At 36.8% G+C, this 22,142-nt stretch overlaps 1 protein-coding gene across 1 annotated transcript; it reads left to right on the top strand.

The window, feature by feature from the left end:
• Positions 1 to 1,754: 1,754 nt before the first annotated feature.
• LOC143862329 (monothiol glutaredoxin-S10-like) lies at positions 1,755 to 12,660 on the top strand. The gene is made up of 5 exons (XM_077373355.1): positions 1,755 to 2,128; positions 2,228 to 2,301; positions 6,484 to 6,558; positions 11,718 to 11,744; positions 12,386 to 12,660. Exons 1-5 carry the CDS (start codon positions 1,842 to 1,844, stop codon positions 12,469 to 12,471), a joined length of 549 nt encoding a protein of 182 aa, XP_077229470.1. The 5' UTR covers positions 1,755 to 1,841; the 3' UTR covers positions 12,472 to 12,660.
• Positions 12,661 to 22,142: the final 9,482 nt, after the last annotated feature.

The raw sequence follows: 22,142 nt of genomic DNA, 5'->3' as shown, positions 1-22,142 counted from the left end.
TTCCCCACAGAGTTCCGAGAATTTTTTTTTGAAACATAACCCGACAGAGTTTCGAGAAATGTTTTAATTCAAAAAAAAAAAAAAAAAAACAAGTCGGCACGGCGTGCCTCGGGCCGTGCCATGCCGTGCCTAGCCTCGAGGATTTCGGCACGACCCATTAACCCTTCCCTGCCGTGTTGTGCCCGGTCCGCGGGCCTATCCGGGCCTCATTTGCCACTTTGAGTGAGGACCGAAACCGAAACGATCCATAAGGCTCTGTTCACTTGCGTTCTCGGGAAAGCAAATCCCTGGAAAACAGCCTATTTTTTCCCTGACAAGACAGAATTCTGGTGTCACTTGCTTTTCCGGGAAAATAGAATTACACATGTGGAATTTCTATGCTAAGTCAAAAAATGCATGGAAAAGCCCATTTCCCCCCTTTAGGGATTTCATTTCCGACAAAAAACACACCCGGATTTCGTTTCCCGGGAAAACTAGTGCAAAAAGAAGGGCAAGCAATTTCCTCGGAAACCTTTTCCTGCGCAACTGAACAGTCTAGAAACAGTTCAGGGAAACCTTTCCCTGCACAGATTCCCTGGATTTCTTTTCCTTTCCGGGGAAAACAAGTGAACAGAGCCTAAATGAAATTGTCGAAATTTACAGAATTTCAGTCAAAATTTCGCTAATTCTGACGAATTTTTGGAGAAAATATTAATTCTTTAATTCTTTACAAAATTTCAACCGAAATAAATTCGGTCGTTTATCGAAATTTTTTACCGAATTTTTGGTATTTCAACCCAAAACATTGACATTTCGAGCCATTCTAACGAATTTCGGCTGAAACCTTGGTCATAATAAGTCATAAGTCATAACTTGTAAATAAGAAGGGTGTCCGTCGCAAGAAAAGGAGAGCTCAGTGTACTTTTTGAGAAAACATGTGCGCGTATTACAGTACTCCGAGACATCACATGAAATCTCATAAAATTAAAGTGAAACGATGTATTGCCCCTTTTTCTTCCTAGGGACTCCCCTTGTAGTGTAAAATAGTGGACATAGGGGGCAGGGACGATGTTAGAAATTTTGCACAAGGGAGGCAAAATTTATTGTAATTTTTTTCTCCAAACAAATGAAACCAATATTATAAAAATGGTAGGAGGATTTAATTGGTTTTGGAATGAAGGAGGATTTACTTCGGAAGGGAAAAAGAAATTTTTTAGAAGGAAGGAATATAAAAATGGTAAAATTAAAATTTGAGGGCATATTTTTTTTTTAAAAGGGGGTAAGTATAAAAATTATTAAAAATAAAGGTATATTTTTTTTCCCAGAAAATTAAGGGAGGCAAATGTCCCCCTTCCCTTTCAAGGGCCATAGCCGATTTTTGAGGAACAACCTATTTACATTGTTGCCCAACAAATGAACGGTTTAGACCTGCCTATGAAGTGTGCCCTATAGTACTTTTTGAAAATTAATGAACTTTAGGGCCACACACCATATAAAATGATATCAGCGCACATCCATGTTGTGATAATTGCACCAACTCATCTGCTCTCACAACTCACAAGCCAATTAAAAAGTAAAGACAAGCTGACTTCGTGCAATTATTAAAACATGGTAGTGGCGATATGAGCATCCAAATGCAAATCTTGAGGGTTTGGATTTTCGTAGCACGAATCTACGGTTTGGATTAGTTACGAACTTACAATGAGCGTAGCCCAACTTTCCCACGCGCGTGTGCAGATAACAAATCCCGTTCACTCGTTAATCCTGAGAACGTGGAGAGAGATTGAGAACCGAGAAGACTAAAAAGCGCAGAGCCAAAAAGCAAAAAGCAAAAAGCAAGAGCAAAAGCAAAAGCAAGAGCAATGGCGGAGAGCAGCTCTGTTCTGATTGGACTCGGAGTGGGTCCCACCGTCAACAATGGCAGATACCATAACCTTCTTCCACCAAATTCTCTTTCTCCTTCTTTTTCTTCTCTTCCAATTCTCCACTCGTCTCTCTCTTCCCGTAAGAACATGAGTCTTCATGGAGAGAGAAGAGACAGAGTTTTAGTCCGAGCCATGGCCGCTTCTTTTGGGTCCAGGTTGGAAGAGAGCGTCAAGAAAACTCTATCTGATAACCCTGTTGTCATTTATTCTAAGACATGGTGTTCGTGAGTTCGAATCTTAGTGCTCTCTCTCTTTCTTTCTTTTTCAACTGTTTAATTCTTTTATTGTTTGTATGGTCTGTTTAATGTTCATTTTGAATGAAGGTATTCAATGGAGGTGAAGGGTTTGTTCAAGAAACTTGGGGTTGAGCCGTTCGTGATCGAATTGGACGAACTGGGTAGGTGTTTTTTTTTTAAAAATTTTATTTACAATTTATTTATTTGATTGGTAGAATTGCGTGGGAGAAATTCTTTTGGCGAATTTTTTTTCTCTCTTGGTTATTATTTTGGCATTTTATCTTACATGATTATTATGGTCTTCATCTTGGATTCAATTGGCAAACAGATATGGTGATGGCTGAGATTGGTAGAGTCATGCGATATGCGTTTGTTAGTACCGAAGGAATGCATGGTTGAGTGATGAGAATTAGGGGTTTAATTTAGGGCTAAATTCATCCCTCGCCTATTTAGTTTAAGCGTAGCATAACTCTGGATTTGACCCACAACTAAAAAATGTATGTGGGGGTAGGGTAATCTTTAGAGCAATTTCTTCACGCAATTCAACCACAAAACACACAAATTTTAGAAGACCCAATTTCAAACCCTTTCAAATCGCCAAACATTTCCCAATCTAACCTCATTGCCCAAATCATTTATTTTTCTTTTAGTTTGGCATAATTGGATAGAATTATATGGGAATCTAGGCGTTGGATATGTGATATTGTAAGAGAACAGTCACCTGTTTAAGAGCTTGAGTACAAACTTTTTCAGTGTTAGGATGCCCGAACTAAATTCACACACCTTTTCTCACCGGTCACCAAATTAATTTTCTGCTTCTATCCTGCATATTAGAGAGATCTCTGATAATCATTCTATAATGCAACAACATAAGCACAAATCTTTAATAAATATGCAAGATAAATAAGAATTATCACCTATTTGAAAATGTTGACCTGCTTTTATTTACCAAATGTTGACAATCCTGACCCAAAAGGGAGCATCTCATTAATATGGTGGGAGAGTTTATACTTATACTATGCTTAGCTCATTGTTGATACATATTGTTGTTGGATAGGTTACCCTTTTGATTAGCAATGGCTAACACTAAGCAGGAAAATGGTCTTGAAGGTTAGGTTTGACCAAAAGAAGTTTATGCACAATGCAATTTTAAGATGTTATTGAGGATTTTTTCCCTAATCCTGGATTTCTGTTCTTTTTTAAGGATGTTCCTGTGAGCATTCTTAGTTTTGATTTGTTTGATGTTATCGACATTTTTTTTCCTACTCTTGGTTTTCCCTTCTTTTTTATGTATGTTCATGTGAGCATTCTTAGTCTTGATTTGTTTGTATTCATGTTAGTTGTTGTTGTTGCGTGTTTTTTTTCTGAGACTCTGTATAATTCTCCTTCACTTTTTTTGACCAGAAGAATAGGGCTTAACCAACAAATGTTGATCCAAAATTAAGATGGTATTGATAAAAGTTTATCTTGGCATTGCCTTTTCATTCTCTTCTCATTGATTATACACAACTGAACTCAACTAAGCCTTTGTCCCAAACTAGTTGGGGTTGGCTAATGAATCCTTTTTCTTTCTCATGGATTATATACAAATAAAATACCTAAGAAGAGAATGAAAAGGCAAGATAAACTTTTACTTCGTATTTTATTATTTATTTTTTTTCTTTTTGTGGTTTTGAATATTTTTTCCTTTCTCCTTTTGCATTTCTAGTTGCATGGTTATCTTTTTGTTTTATATGGTTTTTATTTATTTTTTGAAAGGTGCAAGATATTATTAATAGTTTAATACAAGGAAGATGCTCCGGCGACCTAGCTGGTCTATACAAAGAAAAAGAAAAATGACATAAAGAAAAATACAATAAGACGAGAGGCCTCAAGGAGGAAGGAGGTCGAACATCTCTAATTCTTCCCTCGCGGATCCGTCTCTACCTAATCTATCCGCATCTCCATTCGCCGATCTCCTTGTGTGACGACAACAGATGGATGACCATCCCCGCCGCTCGATCATGAATCTCATCAAGCCAATGTGTGAATCTCCATGATGGTGATGACTCCCCTTTAGCCATCTAATCTCATTGAGGGAGTGTCCCTCTACAATCAATCTGTCCAAGATGCTACTATTGATCATCCTCATACTCTGGAGAGCCGCTCTCACCCCTGCCTCATTGGAATCTGCAATTCTAATAGTTCCTAAGAAGGCCCACCTCATCACATCACTCCCTAATCATCCCTCAATACCATACTTACCCGTGCTGGCACTGGATTTCCCAAACTGGATCTGTCAAAATTAAATTTCATCTATCCAAGATTTGGGGGCTCCCATCCAGGGGATGAAGTCGGCACCTAGTCATTGCTAAAGCGTATCTCTCCCCAATCTTACGAAAGATCGAAGGTTGAAATAAATATGAAGCTCGGCAGGATCTTCACCCAAGCAATTATTAAGGTGATCACCTTAGTGTTGATAAAATGTGGAGAGTTGACCAAGCCTTTGAATACTTTATCATTCCTTTCTTTCCAAAGGACCCATTGCGTGGCTAGCTGGGCCATATTCCACACGGCCTTTCCTTTTGATGCTAGGGACTAAAGGAACTACTCTCCAATAGGTCGATCAGCGTGGACGAAAAAATCCATGTCATGCAAATCTACATTATATCTTGCTCCATACCTATCTAGCCAACTTGTAATACAGAAACATATGGTCCACTGACTCGCTTGACTCCACATAGAGACTCAGAGAGCATAATGATCCACTACTAGAATGTGGCGATTGTGTAGATGATCAACTGTCGAAATCCTATCTAGGAATGTTGTCCATCCAAACACACAGACCCTGTGAAGCGTCAGAATGCCCACACTGGTTAGAAGCAAAGCCCCAGGTCAGGGACCAGCTGTTGGTAGTTTTGGTAGTTCTGTCATTGAATATCCCAGAGGAGCACCATGTCGAAACCCTTTTATCTTCACCGGTCCTCCTAATATAACATGCTTCCAAAACCTCCAGAAGTCTTGCTATCTGATCCAATTCCATGTCGAAGAAATTTCTTCTAAAGTTTATCTCCAATGAGACCCTTCCCCCCCATCCGCTCGAAACAGTGCTGAACAAACACGTCCTTATCCACGACGGCAGAGAACAAGTCTAGAAACATCTCCTATGGAGGAACATCTTGGCACCACTCATCATGCCAAAATCTGATCCTGTCACCTTAATAAACTTTGTATCTAATCCTTTCATTTGAATTGAATTGTTGTTTTAAAATATCCGTCCAAACTGTCACACCACTATTTCTAAATTTGTTCTTTGATATCCACTGCCCCAGAGCAGACTCATACTTGTTCTCCATAACCTTCAATCATAGGTGTTGTCTTTCCTTCCCAAATCTCTGAAGTCACTTCCCAAGCAAGGCCGGATTCACATATTTTAACCTTCCGATTCCCGGACCACCTGCCCTTATGGGCTTGCAAACCTCCTTCTAGCTAACTAAATGCGATTTTCGCTTATCATCCGATCCTCCCCATAAAAAATGTTGTTTCTTTTTATGATGCTGAATGGGCATTTAAAGTTTTAAACACGTATAGTTATAATAAGGGTTTTTATTATTGCAATTGTTTGCCATTCAGCATCTTCATAGTCTGACTATCAGCATTCCGAAATTTCTACATCATTTACCATTGTTCCAACATTATTCTCCAGGTAGACCTACCCTTTCACCCAAATTTCTTTTTTCACACGACTGTTAAGGTGTGTTCACCTGATAGTGTGTCAGAATGATAAAAATTCAAGACTTCTATTTTATGCAGTTTCTGAATGATAATAATCACAAGGGTGGTAAAATGCCCAAAACATAGTCTCTGAATGAGAATTGCTCACACAATTGGTTACGAAAAAGCATTTAGTCCCTTCTATGTATTTCAAAAGAATTTCTCTCATTTTGTCTTTTATTTTAAAATTTATTCTACTTCCTTCATTTCATCTTTCTTGCTTAGGAAATGACTTTTTTAGTTCTTTGATTTCGTTGCTTTCTTGCATAGGAAATTACTAGTAATTTCTGCTGATGCATTTCAGTGTAAGGTTAGTCAATGCTTTTTAGTTTATCATAACACATTGTCAGTTGATAGTGATATTCTTTCTTTCATGATATAATATTTTTGTTGTTATGTTACTGTTTGCTTGAAAATGGTTTATGGTTCTTTTTGTTTCTTTTATATTGGGAATACTGAAGGTTTATGTAATGCAAAAGCTGTATGTGCTTAGAATTGATAATTCTGTTCCAATTTGAAGGAGAACTTCTATGTAGTTGTGAATGTGGTGTGTTTTATATATATATTTACTACTCTTTGTTATCTTTTAGGCGCCCAGGGCCCACAACTGCAAAAGGTGTTGGAAAGGCTCACTGGGCAACATACTGTCCCTAATGTCTTTATTGGTAAGCAATACCTTTTGAATGCTTAAAACTTACCCTGCATGTCCTCAATTGGTCTTTTACACATGATTTATATTGCATCTGTGGTTCTCATTACTTCATGGGGCCCACATGGGACATTAGTATATTATAATGGAATTATCCCAGAAATTTTATTTAACCTGGTCATACACAGGGACATGAATTCAACTACAATTAGGGCCTGTTTGGATACCTCATATATTGTATTCGGATTTGGAATTGAGTTTTGAATACAAAATGAAAAGATCCGGCAACTCATGTTGAGGGAGAGAGAGAGGGAAGGGGGTACTTGCTATTGGAGGGGAGAGGTTGAGGAGCAAAGAGGGTGAGGGAAACTGCCAGATCTGTGGATTTTCAATTTCTTATTTGCACAGCTTATTTGGAAATCTGATTTTTTTCACTGTCAGTTGCTGAATTGGAAATCCAAGAATTTGATCGGATCCAAATTACAGTGCAAAAAGGGCTGCAAATGTGAGAAATCCAAATCCAAATCTTCTCTGCATCCAAACAGGCCCTTAGAGTTCGGGTGTTCCAAATTGATATAAACACCTTGTAAGTCCAAGTTTATGCTCTGTGACCACTTAGCTTTACAAGGACCATAGTTGATCATTGCCTTTCTTTTACTTTTTATGATATTAATGAATGGCTCACCTTTCCCGAAGAGATTAACATTGGAATGACATGAAACTTTATTATAGAAGCATCAGCCACTAATTTTCAGCAAGTGCTTGAGCTTTTTTCTCAGTTCAAGTATTGCACTTACCCATTTGAGATGGCTGTTTGACCTCTGTCATGAATGCTAAATATAGCTTAAACTTTATTTTCTAAATCCCATGCACTTGAGTAATTTATAAAAACAGAAGGGTATGAAATTTTACAAGAACGAATTTGGAAAAAAATAGCTTTGGAAGACTTCAAGCAACGATTAAGTGGTCAAAACTTTTCAAAATATCCATATTTATGCCTTCTTCTTTACTCTAGAAGGTAGAGCTTGTTTGAAAGATACGGTTCTTAGTTTCCACACAAAGTTGGATATTCCATCAGTGATGACTGACTGTTCTGTTTTTTTCCACAAGCGACAATCGTTGTTGATAAAAATGAAAAAGAACAAGAAAGTTATACGAAGGGTGAACAGGTAAAATCCTTAGTAGAGGGGAATGTTGATATATAGCTTCATTTGCCATTTACGATTACTCCAGAGGCTCACTTAATGCAAGTACTATGTTAAAATGGTAGCAGTCTTTTATGATTTCCCTCTATCCCAAGGAATCAAAGATGAGTATTGGCAGAGAAAAATATCTTCAACAGTTTCCAAAAATAAGTGGGATTGATGTCCCTAATGATAATTGTATGCCCATTTTAGTGTGATTTTGTGCCAGTTAAGTCACAAAGGCTATTTTATCCTTGTCATATGCTACGTTATTTATGTACCTAATGGGTATTTTTTTATATCTAAGGGATATTTTTTGTTGGATGTCATGGATTTTGAAGCCCAACCTTTCAAGACGATGCTATTACTTGCGCGTGCCATAATTATTTTAGATCATAGATGAACATATGTGCTCTATGCTGTGCTTAATAACTCGTACTTGGAGAAGAAATTTCTCGAGGTAAAATCGAGTCAACTTGGGGAAGTCAATGATTGACATGACAAGTTTTCAATTGACTAGGCCTGGTCAAAGGAGTTTGACTGACTTGGTAGGGCCAAAACTGAGTCGATTTAGGCGAGTCAATGGTCGATACGAGGAACAATGTGTCTATGTTTTAGGTTGTTGCTTCTGATGTACGTGTATATAGAGTAGTAGGGATAAGTGATGTGGCTCATGTTTCTTGATATTTATGAGCTATTCAAGATGAGATAAGCCATTCATGTTTCTGGAAATTAATCCAAGTCTCTCAATCGTGCTCTCTCCCGACATTCTCTCCTAACTAGTGCTTTGTGGATCCATGGAGGCTTGCTCAGTTTATTGACAGGCCTGCTGGTTGTCGTAGAGGGAGATAACTTTTCTGTTTCTAGTGTTCCTTGAAGAACTAATGAGCTAGCTGACTAACTAGCTAAATCTGGTGTATGTAGAGAGTCTCTATATGCAGAGAAACCTCTGCCCCTTTGTAATTGTTTTTGCTTTTTCTTATTTTAATTTCTCGATATCTTTTTCAAAAAAGTATGTAGGTAAAGGGACAATACTCTTTTTGTAAGTGAGAAGTTAATCTATTTTTTCATGACTAGTCATTTATTTATGTTATCCTCTAAGGCTTCTGTTGTAGCTTGCTCATGTTTCGTTACATAAATATCTTCTTTTTGTGTCTAGCAATATTCTTTTATTCGGGCATTTTGGTAATTTCCCAGTATTGGACTCTGCATAAAACAATTTTTGCTGGGATTTAACAATGTATTGGCGACTCAAGCAACTTCTTGAACTTAAATTAAGGTTGATCCCTATTCTCTTAGAAGAGATTGATTTGTTATGGTATCCCTGTCAATCAAACAAAATCAATCCTTCTGTGATAGCAAAGAGATCCTGTTGAAAACCACCAATCATATTTGTGAGAAATACACCATTGGATCAACTTATGTGGTTTCTTTCTAGAGGCCTTCTTCTGACTCTTAACAAAAGTTGCCAATAGCTATTATCATTGTCTTATTTCATATCAAGATTGAGCCCCATGCATTTAAACCTTGAGGGGGCCACTATGTTAACTATGCACAACCAAGACATTATTGAATACCTGGAGCCTACTCATGAAGCCAGGATTTTTATATGTCAATTGGCATATTAATTGTTTCTCTTGTGACTAGACGAGCTTGGCCAAAGTTGTGTACTTTCTTCCGACCAAGCTGATGAGCCTAAGCTTATGGATTTGGAATCAAAGAGATTGATGACATGAGGTGAAAATCTAAGGACCCATGTGAATGACACCATAATTTAAGTACGCAACACCTAAAAACTTTTAAAAAGGCAATGAGGAACTCTTAAGAAGACTTTGTGGAAAATCACAACCTTGATGCATGGGGTAGCTCGGCTGTTGGATCTATTGGGTTCTTGCTACATTAAGAAGTCAGGCAAAGGTAAAAGGGTTTGGATCTAGAGCTCGTCTGTCGTCTTTGTCGTCAAGTTCTTCTACCACCATCTTGTTCCTAACTCTATTTCCTCACAGCAGGAGTGTTTGTGTGGACTGCCTTTCAAAATAAAATTTCTACGTGGATCATTTGTGAAATTGTAAGATGCTTATAATCGATCACTGTGCCCTATGTGTAGAGGCAAGGGAGACTGTGGACCATTTCTATCTCCATTGCAAGATTTTTAGAGAAGTCTGGTGTCACATTCACAGGAGTTTCGGGTTATCATGGGGTTTCCTGGATCTACATTTTGACCTCCCTGGTTGTTGGTCATTCGATCCCTGGAGGAACAGGTGGAGAATTTTGTGGAGAGTGGTGTTACTGGCTACCGTTTGGGTTATTTGGGAGGAAAGAAATGATCGTGTCTTTAGAGGCTCGGTCAAAAGTTTGTATTATTTACTTATGAAGGTCATCTCGCTCACCATTTCTTGGGTGAAGATTCTTTCTTGCTTCAGTTTTACATCGAGCTCTGATCTTTGGTGGTGATGGAGAGAAATGTGCTCTAGTGAGGAGAAGGAGGCTGCCGCTCCCAACTGATCTCCTCCTGATCTAGGGATGATGAAGCTTAACTTTGATGGATCGAGCTTGGATAATCCGGGGCCAACAACTATAGGTAGAGTTTTCAAGGATGATCGAGTGTGACTAGGTGGGCTTTCTCTGGCTCCATTGGGATCTCAGACTCCAGTGTAGCATAGTTGAGAGTGGTCTTGCAAGGAATCATGATAACTGAGCTGAGAGACTTAAGCATGTTGATAGTGGAGGGAGATTCGATAAATGTCATCAGGTGGATGGAAGAGAGGCACCCTCACCCATGGAGATTTGCCCCATATGGTTGACAAGATTCAGGACCGAGGTGTTACCTTTTAACTCTGCTACAAAAATCTTTTAAAAACACAATTTTTTATGGTAGAGTTGTGGGATTTACGTCTCTCTCTCTCTCTCTCTCTCATACACACACACACCGTGTCTGCTCTACAAAAGCAACAATTTCAAAAGGGATTTGACATCGTTCTGTTTCTTTTTCATTACTTTTTGAAATCCAGTCGAGTTTGTAAGGAGTAGGGTGCTTCTCTGTCTCTAACTTTAACTTTTTCACCATGTCCTTTGATGTGAAATTCTCCGCGCTATCTCCATCAATGAAGATGTTGTAAACTCTTTCTTTGACAATGCACTTGCACCTGAAGAGATTACTACATTATGTAAACTCCTCTATTTTTTACGTGCACATAACTTGCTCATCACCAATGATTGCCCGGGAGCACACATATTATGGATGAGATCTTCTGTATTTTGTTCCTCTTCTTACTCATCTTCATCACAGCGCTCCACTCTCTATCATCTTCTTTATGCTCATCGCCAACATCTAGATTCGTAGTGAGCCAATCACGCTTGGGAGACACTGGTTGGATTTGTGACTCAATTGGTTACACTTATAATACATAATTTGTTGCACGAACCGCGACTCGTAAGAATCACACGGTGGAACTAAAGTCATTTCTGAATTAGATGGGATATATTAAAGCCTAATAATAAAAAAACAGTGCGAACGAGAAATTTAGTCTTATTAACTTCAAATAGTTAGTCAATTTCACCATTCAAAACAGTGAGAAAAGAATAGTCACAGTCGATTTTCCCCATATTATGAAGTCCTTTTTTACTTACACGGAATCCATTATTAACTTTCTATGTAAGGACCCTAATATGCTAGTTATATCTCTCTTTTTTTTCTATTTATTTTTTAAGTTTATGAAGATTACAGTTCTTAAGACACTTGTTATTGATTCAACTGCATTCTTCTAGTTAACATTTGACAATTTTAGACATGCAAACCAGTTCATCCTTTTTTCTCTACTTGAAGATTGAAACTTTCTGCCTTGACGTCCTATATTGGAACCATGGTTTACTTCCTTTGATTATTCAGCATCATATGTGTTTTGGAAGCAGCAGCCACTACTATCTCTTGATTTTCTGTTGATTTTGCTTTAGATAGTTCAATCATTTTTGCTTTCTCCTTTGTCACCAGGGGGTAATCACATAGGCGGCTGTACAGGTACATTTTTTGTGCAGTATTATTTTCCCTTTATGCTATATAGCAACAAGGTTCTAGGGGACATCATATAATGGTTTTAAGGGACCCTAAATAGGATAAATCATTTACAACACAAGTTTATCACTGAAACCATGTATGAGATAATCATAGTTTCATAAGCTTGTGACTTGCTAAGTCAACTCGGATCAGAGGTGGGCAAGTTGAGTCAGCTACATAATCACAAATATATTTTCGAAAATATAAAGCAACAAAATCCCTAAATTTTGCCGATATGCTAAAAAATCATTTCTATCTTCATATTTTATTTTTATTGCAAAACATTATCACAAAATTATCCCAATAAATTCACAATATTATTTTTTGTTCAAATTTTGTTCTTAATTTTTATTTTATTTCTTTTTAGTATTTTATTTTCATAGTTATTTCCTGGTATAAACATGAAAATAAAAATAAAATGTCGAGGGAAAAAACAAAAATGAAAGAAAAAATCATTAGTCCTCTAGTCCCCAAGTCACTCCTGAGTGAAGTCTTGGTTCAGGCTACTAGTTTTGTTATGTCTCGAGTCCCAACAGTATTTTTTAATCTTGGTATGTCCAACTGGTATTGCATGTTTCTTAATGAGTTTTTCTTGGTTGGTACAGAAACTGTGAAACTATACCATAAAGGAGAACTTGCACCCTTACTATCAGAAGCTAGCAGCAATAACTCCCAGACCTTGCAACCTTGAGGATCCGGTTTCCTGGAACCATAATTTTGTTTTTACTTCTCTGGGATTTGATAGCTTGTTAGCCTAGTGTTTCTTCATAATGTGATCCATTTCATTCACATCAGTTTATTTCAAATTTGAGACAGATTGTGAAAATCCCTAGAAACTAGTGTAAAAATATTACCTATTTAGAATTTGTTTTTTGTTTTACTGGTTTTAAGGAGCTTTTCATACTCCCCTCACTTGCAACTTCCCAAGTGTCATTAGGCCAACTGTTCCTCTCCTGATACAAGTCCCTCCCTCCCTCTCCTGCCCATCTCACACAATTGTCCCCACAAATATTCCATGGAATATCTTTTCATGGTGGGCAAACGTGGCCAGAAGACACGTGAACCCTTATATAAATATATAGCTTCATTTCAACAACACTTGCACATAGATTTTACATGATCTGAGCATAATATAATTACCATTTGCTTTTTTTGGCACGACCAACCTTTAGATATTTACATGGTTTGAGACCAAATCTCGTCACTCTTTAAAATTTTGGTTGATGGAAGTTTGTGTAATTATAGGAACTGTCCTGCTAGCTTCCATCTTCTTGTGTTTTGCTCTCATTACTGACCTTCAAATCCTGTCTTGTTCCATATTGCTTCTCCTTTAATGGGCAAAAATCTATTTATTGATTGGGTGGTTGGGATCGTCCTATTCATTGTGATACTTGGGAAAATGATATACTGCCTTGATTATGGAAAATGACCAGTGCACCTTACATATTTTTGGGATGTTCAGATGGGAATAGAAATTTCTGTGGAAGGAAAATTCTAGGGCCAGGAGGGTTGAAATTTTCCTAGCAAATGGGGAAAATGTTATTCTAGGAAAAAAATTTCCATTGAAAATAAGTGAGCCAAATGCTTGCCATGTTTGGACTTATTCTATGGAATATTCATGGGCTCAAGTGCATGAGTGGGGCTGAGAAATTAAAAGTAAAAGCTCATACTCTCCATTTCCTAGCTTTATTTGGTTGCCACTTACTATTCACATGGCATTACTTGTCCCTGTATCTGTACTCGAATGTTTTCCTTTCTTAATATCTGGGGTCTGATATTAAATAGAATGCATTTTTCATGGACACCCCACCAATTCATCTTATCAAATATCTGTACTTGCAATTTATATGTGTGGGAATGTCTAGGCAAACTTGCAAAAGCAACATTTGCCCCATGATTTAACCATGGTTATGTTACAAAATGTGGTCCCAAGGGAATCACAAGCTAGTGATTGCTGATTACTATGGTGGGCCCAATGGACATCGACCATTAATTAGGGTGGGTAGAATGAAATCTTTGGTAGCTAGGAGAGAGAGATGGTTTTGGATTTTATTGGAAATTGTTATGTTTATTGCATGCTCCCAATATTTTCAAGAGAACGACTAGGCAGCGGTATAATCAAGACCATTGAACTTGTAGAACATCATGAGACGACCAACCTCTCTTAATATTTACAACAAATTGGTGGTATAAAAGATAAAGTTGGTTCTCAGAAATGATCAACTGTTAATAAAAAGATAGGGCTTCGTCATACGTCACATCTGAATAATGGTTGAAATTCAGTGGCAATAAAAGTTAGGAGTGGCCAGAACCGAACCAGAACCGAAGAACCGAACCGGAACCGAACTGCAAAAAAATATTTTTGGTCCGGTTCGGTTCCACTGATGAAGAACCGAACTTATTCGGTTCGGTTCCGGATCTAATGTTCTCGGTTCGGTTCCGGAACCGAAGAACCGAACTTTGAATATATATATATATATATATATCTATATATATATATATATATATATATATATATATATATATAATATTTTTATAATTCTATTATACATATACTTAATAATATAAATTACTTATAATATTAATAAGTAATAGTTAATGCTATTCTTATAATAAGAAAGTAACTTATATTATAACTTTAATTAAAAGTTTTTATAAATTATAATTAATAATTAATAATTAGCCATTAGAACCGAAGAACCGGACCGGACCGAACCGATTATGCTCGGTCCGGTTCGGTTCGGTTCGGTTCTTACGGTTCATGGAACCGAGAACCGAACCGGTTGGCCACCCCTAATAAAAGTATCACATCCAATGGTCTTTAGGTATGTAGGAATTTTCTAGAAAACTTTGGAAAAAGTTTTTTTTTTTTTTTTTTTTTCGAAATTTCATGCTTTTCCATTGTTTGATTACTCATGAAAAAAAAGTTACTCGAACCACCACAATTCAAGTTTTATTTACAGGGAACTTTAATTTTCATCTTAATAAACCAGTAGGGGTGCCCGCCAAACCCCAGCTTACCTATAAAAAAAAAACCTTTAACTTATAATGATATTTCTACAATTTATCATTTTCCTCTAAATTATAAATAATTATAGGAAAAAAATTCTTCAAGAAATATATATCTATATATTTCTACTTCTACTATAATCTACTATAATAAGCTGGATTTCTACTTCTACTATAATCTACTATAATAAGCTGGATGGAAAAGCTGGATGGAAAAGAAGAGAATTTTTTGATTTTTTTGAAAATTCTTTGAGAATTACACATCACTTTTTTTGACTTTTTTTAACAAATGCACCCATTCAACTCACATATTTTCAATCCTACCCCCTTCTTTATGCTTTTAACAAAGGCACCCATTAAAGTCATATAATTTCAATCTTACCCCCTCCTTTATGGTTTTTTAATAATAAATCTATAGGGTGATCTTAACCATCCGATTTAAGAGGAATTATGGAAACATCTATAGATTGGAGGGCTAGGATCAGCCTACGTAAATGATTTTTGGGGCACAACCTATTTATGTTGTGTTCCATCACATGGACGGTTTGGATCAACCTATGACGTGGTCCGTACAGTTCTTTGTCGGCGCGTGCATTGCACGCACCCATTAAAGCCACATAATTTCAATCTTACCCCCCTCCTTTATGGTTTTTTAATAAAAAGTCTATAGAGTGATCTTAACCATCCGATTTAAGGGGAGTTATGGAAACCTCTATAGATTGGACGGCTAGGATCAGCCTATGGAAATGATTTTTGGGGCACAACCTATTTATGTTGTGTTCCATCACATGGACGGTTTGGATCAACCTATGACGTGGTTCGTACAGTTCTTTGCCGGCCCGTGCATCGCATGGGGTTTTTTACTAGTATATTATATAGCAGAAGGGAAAATGAGAGAATTATTTGAATTTCTCTCAAAATTCTATGAGAATTACACATCACTTTTTTTGACTTTTTTTAATAAAGGCACCCATTAAACACACATATTTTCAATCCTACCCCCTCCTTTATGCTTTTTAACAAAGGCACCCATTAAAGCCACATAATTTCAATCCTACCCCCTACCTTTATGCCTTTTTAATTATGGAAACCTCTATAGATTGGGGGGCTAGGATCAGCCTATGGAAATGATTTTACGGGCACAACCTATTGATGTTGTGTTCCATCACATGGACGGTTTTGATCAACCTATGATGTGGTCCGTACAGTTCTTTGTTGGCCCGTGCATCGCACGGGGTTTTTTACTAGTATATATATATTGTTTAATGGCTCAAGAAATATTTTTCTTGCAAAATAATTGCTTATTAGTCCCTAAGAAAAGCATATTAGTTGAACAGTCCTACTTTTAGAAAATATTTGCTAAAAGGTCCCTAAAACTCACGAACATCATTTTTCTCCATTAATTTTTTTTTTAAATGGCAAATTAAAATTTCATGCGCCCCCCCCCCCCCCCCCCCCCATTTAATCCTTTTTAGCGTTTTTTGGTTTCCCTTCCAATATTTTTAGGGAAAAAAACTAGGAAATAAGTTTTTTTGATTTCCCTTCCAATATTTTTGGAAAAAAAACTACGAAATAAACAACAATATTATCTCTTCCAATATTAGCTTTCCCTTTGACATCCTCCCTTCTTCTTCTCCTAAGATTAGAAGCCAAACCCTAGATCTTATTCCCAAAACAAAACTAAAACCCTACACTATTTCAAAATGCCTTCTACTTAGGCCCCGTTGGATTGTAGGAATTTTATTAGAAAAGTTCGGAAAGGAAGAAAAAATCTAAAATTTCTTATTTCTTACAAATATAAAAAAGATAAGGTAAACCAACCCTATTCAATTTTTCAGTTAGGGACCTTCGGTTTATGATGTTATCCCTCTAAATTAATCAGACATAATTCCTCGATGAAAAAAAATTTCCATAGAAATAATTTTCCATCAAAGATATTTTCTTGCAATCCTTACCAAGATAGGAATTTCTTAGAAAAGTTAGAAACGAAAAATATTCCTAAAATTTCTTACTTTATTTATCGATGAAGAAAAGATAACCGAAACTGACCCTATTTGGCTTAATTTATTTTAGAGGGATTTTCAATTTATTTAATTCCTAAAATGAATTTTTTGTTGAAGATTTTTTTATGAGAATATTGGAAGAGATAATATTGTTGCTTATTTCCTAGTTTTTTTTCAAAAATATTGGAAGGGAAATAAAAAAACGCTAAAACTGATTAAATGGGTTTTGGGGTAAATTTGCCATATTAAAAATTTTAACGGAGAAAAATGATGTTCATGAGTTTTAGGGACCTTGTAGCAAATATTTTCTAAAAGTATGACTATTCAGCTAATATGCTTTTCTTAGGGACTAATAAGCAATTATTTTGTTGCCATTTCAAACAAAAAAAAGAAAAAAAAAAACCAATTATTTTGCCATGTAGGGACTATCACCAAAAATCCCTTTATAAATAGGAAGTAATTTTCCATAAAAGTTTGTCTTCAAGTTCTTGTTTGAAATTTACTCTTTTCAAAATAGACAAAAAGTCCGGTGCCAGTATCAATTCTCACAAATAATTAGTAACTATAAAGTGGCTAACAACCAAATATTCTCTTCATAATAATTAGCAAGGGAAGGGAAAAAACAAACTCATACCACTTTGTCCTCTTACCAAACTTTGCAGCGAATTAGTTGTAAGTAGACGAACCACTCTTTATATTCCAAAACCGCAGTTTGGTTCATCTAAGGTGGAAATTGTCTCTTGTACACAAGGGTTGAACCTTATCCATGAAGGAATATGTTTATTTATTGACTAGGATATTATCTAAGGCTGCATTTGGATTGCTGGAATCAGGAATCGGAATCAGACATCATATTCTAATTCCTATTCCAATCTTCAATTAAATGGAATGACAAATAAATAAATAGATATTTTAAATAAAATTTGTTAATAAAAGTTTCATTCCAACCGGGGTGGAATCAAAATACCACCTCTTGGGCAAGGAAATAGATTCTAGCATTTTCCCCCCTTCTAGTTCTGCCTGAGTGTGTTAATCCCCCCATCCAGCCCTCCTCGTGTTTTTTTAAACCAAATGTCAGAATCGAGCTGAATTGGAATCAAACACCAATTCCAACGCCTGATTGCAGCAATACAAACACACAAGAGAATCAGAATTCCATTCTGGTTCCCTTGTAAATGGAATGAAAAATTTTAATTCTAAAAATTTCTTACAAAAAATTCATGGGAATGGGTTTCGACAGTTTCCCACTTTAATTCAACCGCGACATCAATTTGGACCTCTTGTTTCCATTCATTTTTTTTAACCAAACGCTGGGCAGAATCAGAATAAGATTCCAAATCCACTTCTTGATTCCGGGAATCCAAATGCACCCTTTGGGTGATATTATTAGGGAGATGCTTTTTTCACCCCCCTTTAGGATTATGCGCCCCTCTTTTAAAGTGAATTGTGGGATAAGAGTTGTTTGGCTAAAAGTTTTAAAATAGTTGTACTAGGGTTAGAATGGTTGCTTTAGTTATAGATTTGTTAAATATTTGTTTAGGATTAAATAGTTGCTTTAGGCTCTGTTCATTTTGGATTTTAAGAAGTGATTTTGAACCAAAAGTGATTATTTGACTCAAAATTCGTGTCAAATAATCACTTTTGTCTCAAAATCACTTCCCGAAATCCAAAACGAAAAGGGTCTTAGTTATATCTTCTATTCAGAACCCTTTAAGGGTCTCTTAATCTCTTATAAGCAATAATTCTCATCGATAATGTATTCTCTTGTTTTTATATACATCACATTTTCTTAAATAAAACTACATGGAAAGAACTCTCTACTTGAATTGGTTAAAAATTGTACTTGTGAGTGAGCTGTGAGACATTTCCCACTATTTTTTCTGGGTAGGTAAGCTGGATTGAACCTTTGTCCACAGTTTGGAGAACAAAGCCTTAACCAACTGAGCTAAAGCCTCAGTCTCATTTCCTTTTCTTTTCGGTATTAAAGTAGACAACAACCCTACTTTCTCTTGCGTGGGTCATAATCTTTAGCAACGACCGACAAAGGCAGCATCTTAGATTTTGTTGAAACTTCACTTCACAAAGATCCCCGGTCCACTTCGGTCTTCGGTTCATGGGGCGGGATGGGCTGGGAGCCTATTGTCTATCTAAATATGATCAAAACCTTATAAATATTAAGTGGGGTTTGCTAGGGACCATCGCAGGAGGCATTTCGGTTGCATCATATTGCAGCCACATAGGCTCGGATTCTATCTTATTCATTTAATTCATCTGAGGTGGCTGCAATCTCATGCAACAGCTGTTCTGCGAAATGCCTCCTGCATATGGTCCCTAGCAAATCCCATATTAAGTTCGTTTTAAAAATAAATATCTCATGAAGTGTAAATTTTATTATAATTAATTACAACTTTAAATTTCTTTATAGCTATTAAATACCGTACACTTATGCTTGGTCTCTATTTTTTGGGCAGGTAAGCTGGGATTGAACCTCGGGTCTCTAGGCCAGAGAAAAAAGCATTAACGGGCTCAATCCCCTTTCTCTATTTTTAGCACATAATAAAGGTTTAGGGCACGTTTGGCTGCTAGGAACTGTTTTTCATGATAAATTAGGCATCTCCAAGTGGAGATGAGGGTGAAGTCGGATAAAAATCCGGAATCAAAATCCCGGAACTAGTGGAGAAGTTGCTAAAAATCCGGAAAAGGTTGATCCGGTTTTGAATAGAGTTTTTGGTTTCCCGGTTTTTAGCAACTTCTCCTTGCCGGAGACAGTAGTTTCGGGATTTTGTTTCCAGATTTTTAGCCGACTTCACCCTCATCTCCACTTGGAGACGCCCAATTTATCATGAAAAACAATTCCTGGTAGACAAACGTGCTCTTAGTCATAGAAAAGCACGTGTTTTGGGCATGAGTGTTCGCACATAGCGCATTAGTTTCCCTTTCTTGTTATAATATAGTCTATGTATGTACTATATGTAATGAGAAAACTTGATTGGGTCACAAAGATTATTTAAAACTCAAGTATTGAATGTATATTTCTGTCTGGTGGAGAAGTCTCTACTTGTAGATTGGAATTTTTGATACCTAACTCACATGATATGATATGTAGCATCGAGAAAGAAGAAACACTCGCACGTGGAATGGACAAACGGGTACCTTCTTTCTGCTTTATCTTCATCTTGTAGGGGAAATGATATGTCCACCTATTCTTTCGGCATTTCCATCCCCTTTTGTTTGCCTCTTCCTAGAAAAGACAAGCAAAAGGGGGTTGAAACTATGGATGGGTGGATATCATAGTTAGCAAAACTCCGCTTTAAAACGGAAAAAAATGTGTTTTGTAGGCTCGTCATTTAATACTTCGTTTAAAACTTATTAAGTTAATTTTTGATGAATTTTCCACTTTTACATCTACCATATTTTGTAAATGACAAAAATGTAATGTATTAAATGAATTTTTTTCCGGTTTCTCATTGATTTGACCTTTTATTTTTGAGCCAATACTGTATTAAACTCGATCCCCACCACCCTTCTTCCTCCTCTCCTGTTGCTGTATCACGTTTTTGCTAACTGTTGTGGAAATGTCATTTATCATCTTGAAACATAACTTATGCCCTGTTTGTCACCATCCGTTGTCAAAATCTGAAACGAACAGGGCCTTAACCATGTGATATGGGCATTGACCAAAAGGCTATCAATGTTGGCCCTACCATATGTTTTAATGATCGCACAAACTCAGATTGCCTTTCCTTTTTGAATAGATGTCAAAGGTTATTAGTTATTACAGTTCCCCACGAGTTCTCATAAGCTGTTTAAAAAATGAGGGATGAAAGGGCAGCCCCATTGGCTGCATGTCACCGAAGTGCAATTAAAATTAATGTGGTTTTACTTTTAAGATAATAAATGCACTTGGGTGACGGACAACCAATGGGAGCGCCCTTTGATCCAGTTTTTACAAGGGCGCTCCTTAGTTTAGCACTAAAAGAGAAGCTGAGTTTGTGCAAATATTAAAATTAAGTAGTGCCAATATCAGTAGCCTTAGCCGCAGCATATATGATGTCTGCACGTATTTTTCCAAAAATATTGTGCCTATCTTGTTCCGAAATCCAACCCGTTCATTTGGATTGTGCCGAAAATCATCTCCAGAGGATGATCCTAACCCTTTGATCTGTATAAGGATGGAACTAAACTCTACATATCGGAGGGTTGAGATCATCCTTTGGAGACTGACTTTTTGGGAAATTATTTATGTTGGGGTGATCCGAATGAACAGATTGGATCTTCTAACAAAGGTGGGACCCACTATACTTTCGAAAACTATGCGCTGGTAACGCGGTAAGGGTAAATATCATATAAAAATTTCAGAATAGGATGTCTCACTCCTATAAATAAAAAAGGATTTTAATCCCTTTCTACCATTTGCCACTTCAAGTTCAGCAGAACTTTAAAGAGCTTACATATAAATAGATGCATAGTGTCTCCCTCTTTTTAAGAAGCAAATCCACTTTTTTTGAATCTTTCCTTGTTTTGTCATATGATAGAGGAGAAATTCAAGTTGTAACACCTTTTAAACGATAAAGTTCAAAATAGTGGGGGCTGCTTTACCAAAGAGGGGGGGGGGGGGGGGGGGGGGGGGGAGGGGTGTAAATATCAACGTTCATAATACTATAAAAAACGTTCTTTCTAGGCAGTCATGGATGAGACCATAGATAACCACAACAAAGAGAGTTTGTGTAGATTTTCTTACGGATAAACGCCATATGAGAGAGAGAGAGAGAGAGAGAGAGAGAGAGAGAGAGAGAGAGAGAGAGAGAGAGGCTTCAACCACCTTGGTTTCTTAACCATCTTGGTTTCTTCTTGGGTGGTTCTTTGTGACTTGTTTAGTTGGTAATGTCTGTTGTTGTTGCTCTAATCTTATTATATTTAACCTCCACTGTATTTTTAGGCTACATATTTCTAATTTTCAAAGTATTTGTAGCAGACCCTCTCATTTCACCCTCCAATTAAACATTTTCATTTCTTTTTCCTTTTTTGGTTGGCAACGCCTAAAGATATACAAGGACTCGACTAATTGAACTACATGTGAAAATATAGGAGTGATATTTTCAAAAACAACACCCTCCGCCCTCCCCGCGCGTGTGACCCCCTTTTAGATATTTTCTTCAAGTTGACTTGATCTTTGATGAGTCGACTCGATTTTTTGTGAGCCGATCTGAATTTTTTGCGAGTCAATTCAACCCGAACATATGCAAATGTTTTTATTTTTTTTCCAACAACGATTCTTCTTTTTCATTTTTTTCCGGCCGCAATTTTTCTTTTCTTTCTTCTTCTTCCTCTTCTTATTCATTACCTTTTT

Source organism: Tasmannia lanceolata, unplaced genomic scaffold (genome assembly GCF_043159265.1).
Source record: "Tasmannia lanceolata isolate RefF3 unplaced genomic scaffold, GAP_Taslan_0.1 ptg000037l, whole genome shotgun sequence".
Lineage (NCBI taxonomy): Eukaryota > Viridiplantae > Streptophyta > Magnoliopsida > Canellales > Winteraceae > Tasmannia > Tasmannia lanceolata.
This window is presented reverse-complemented; position numbering and strand designations above follow the sequence as displayed.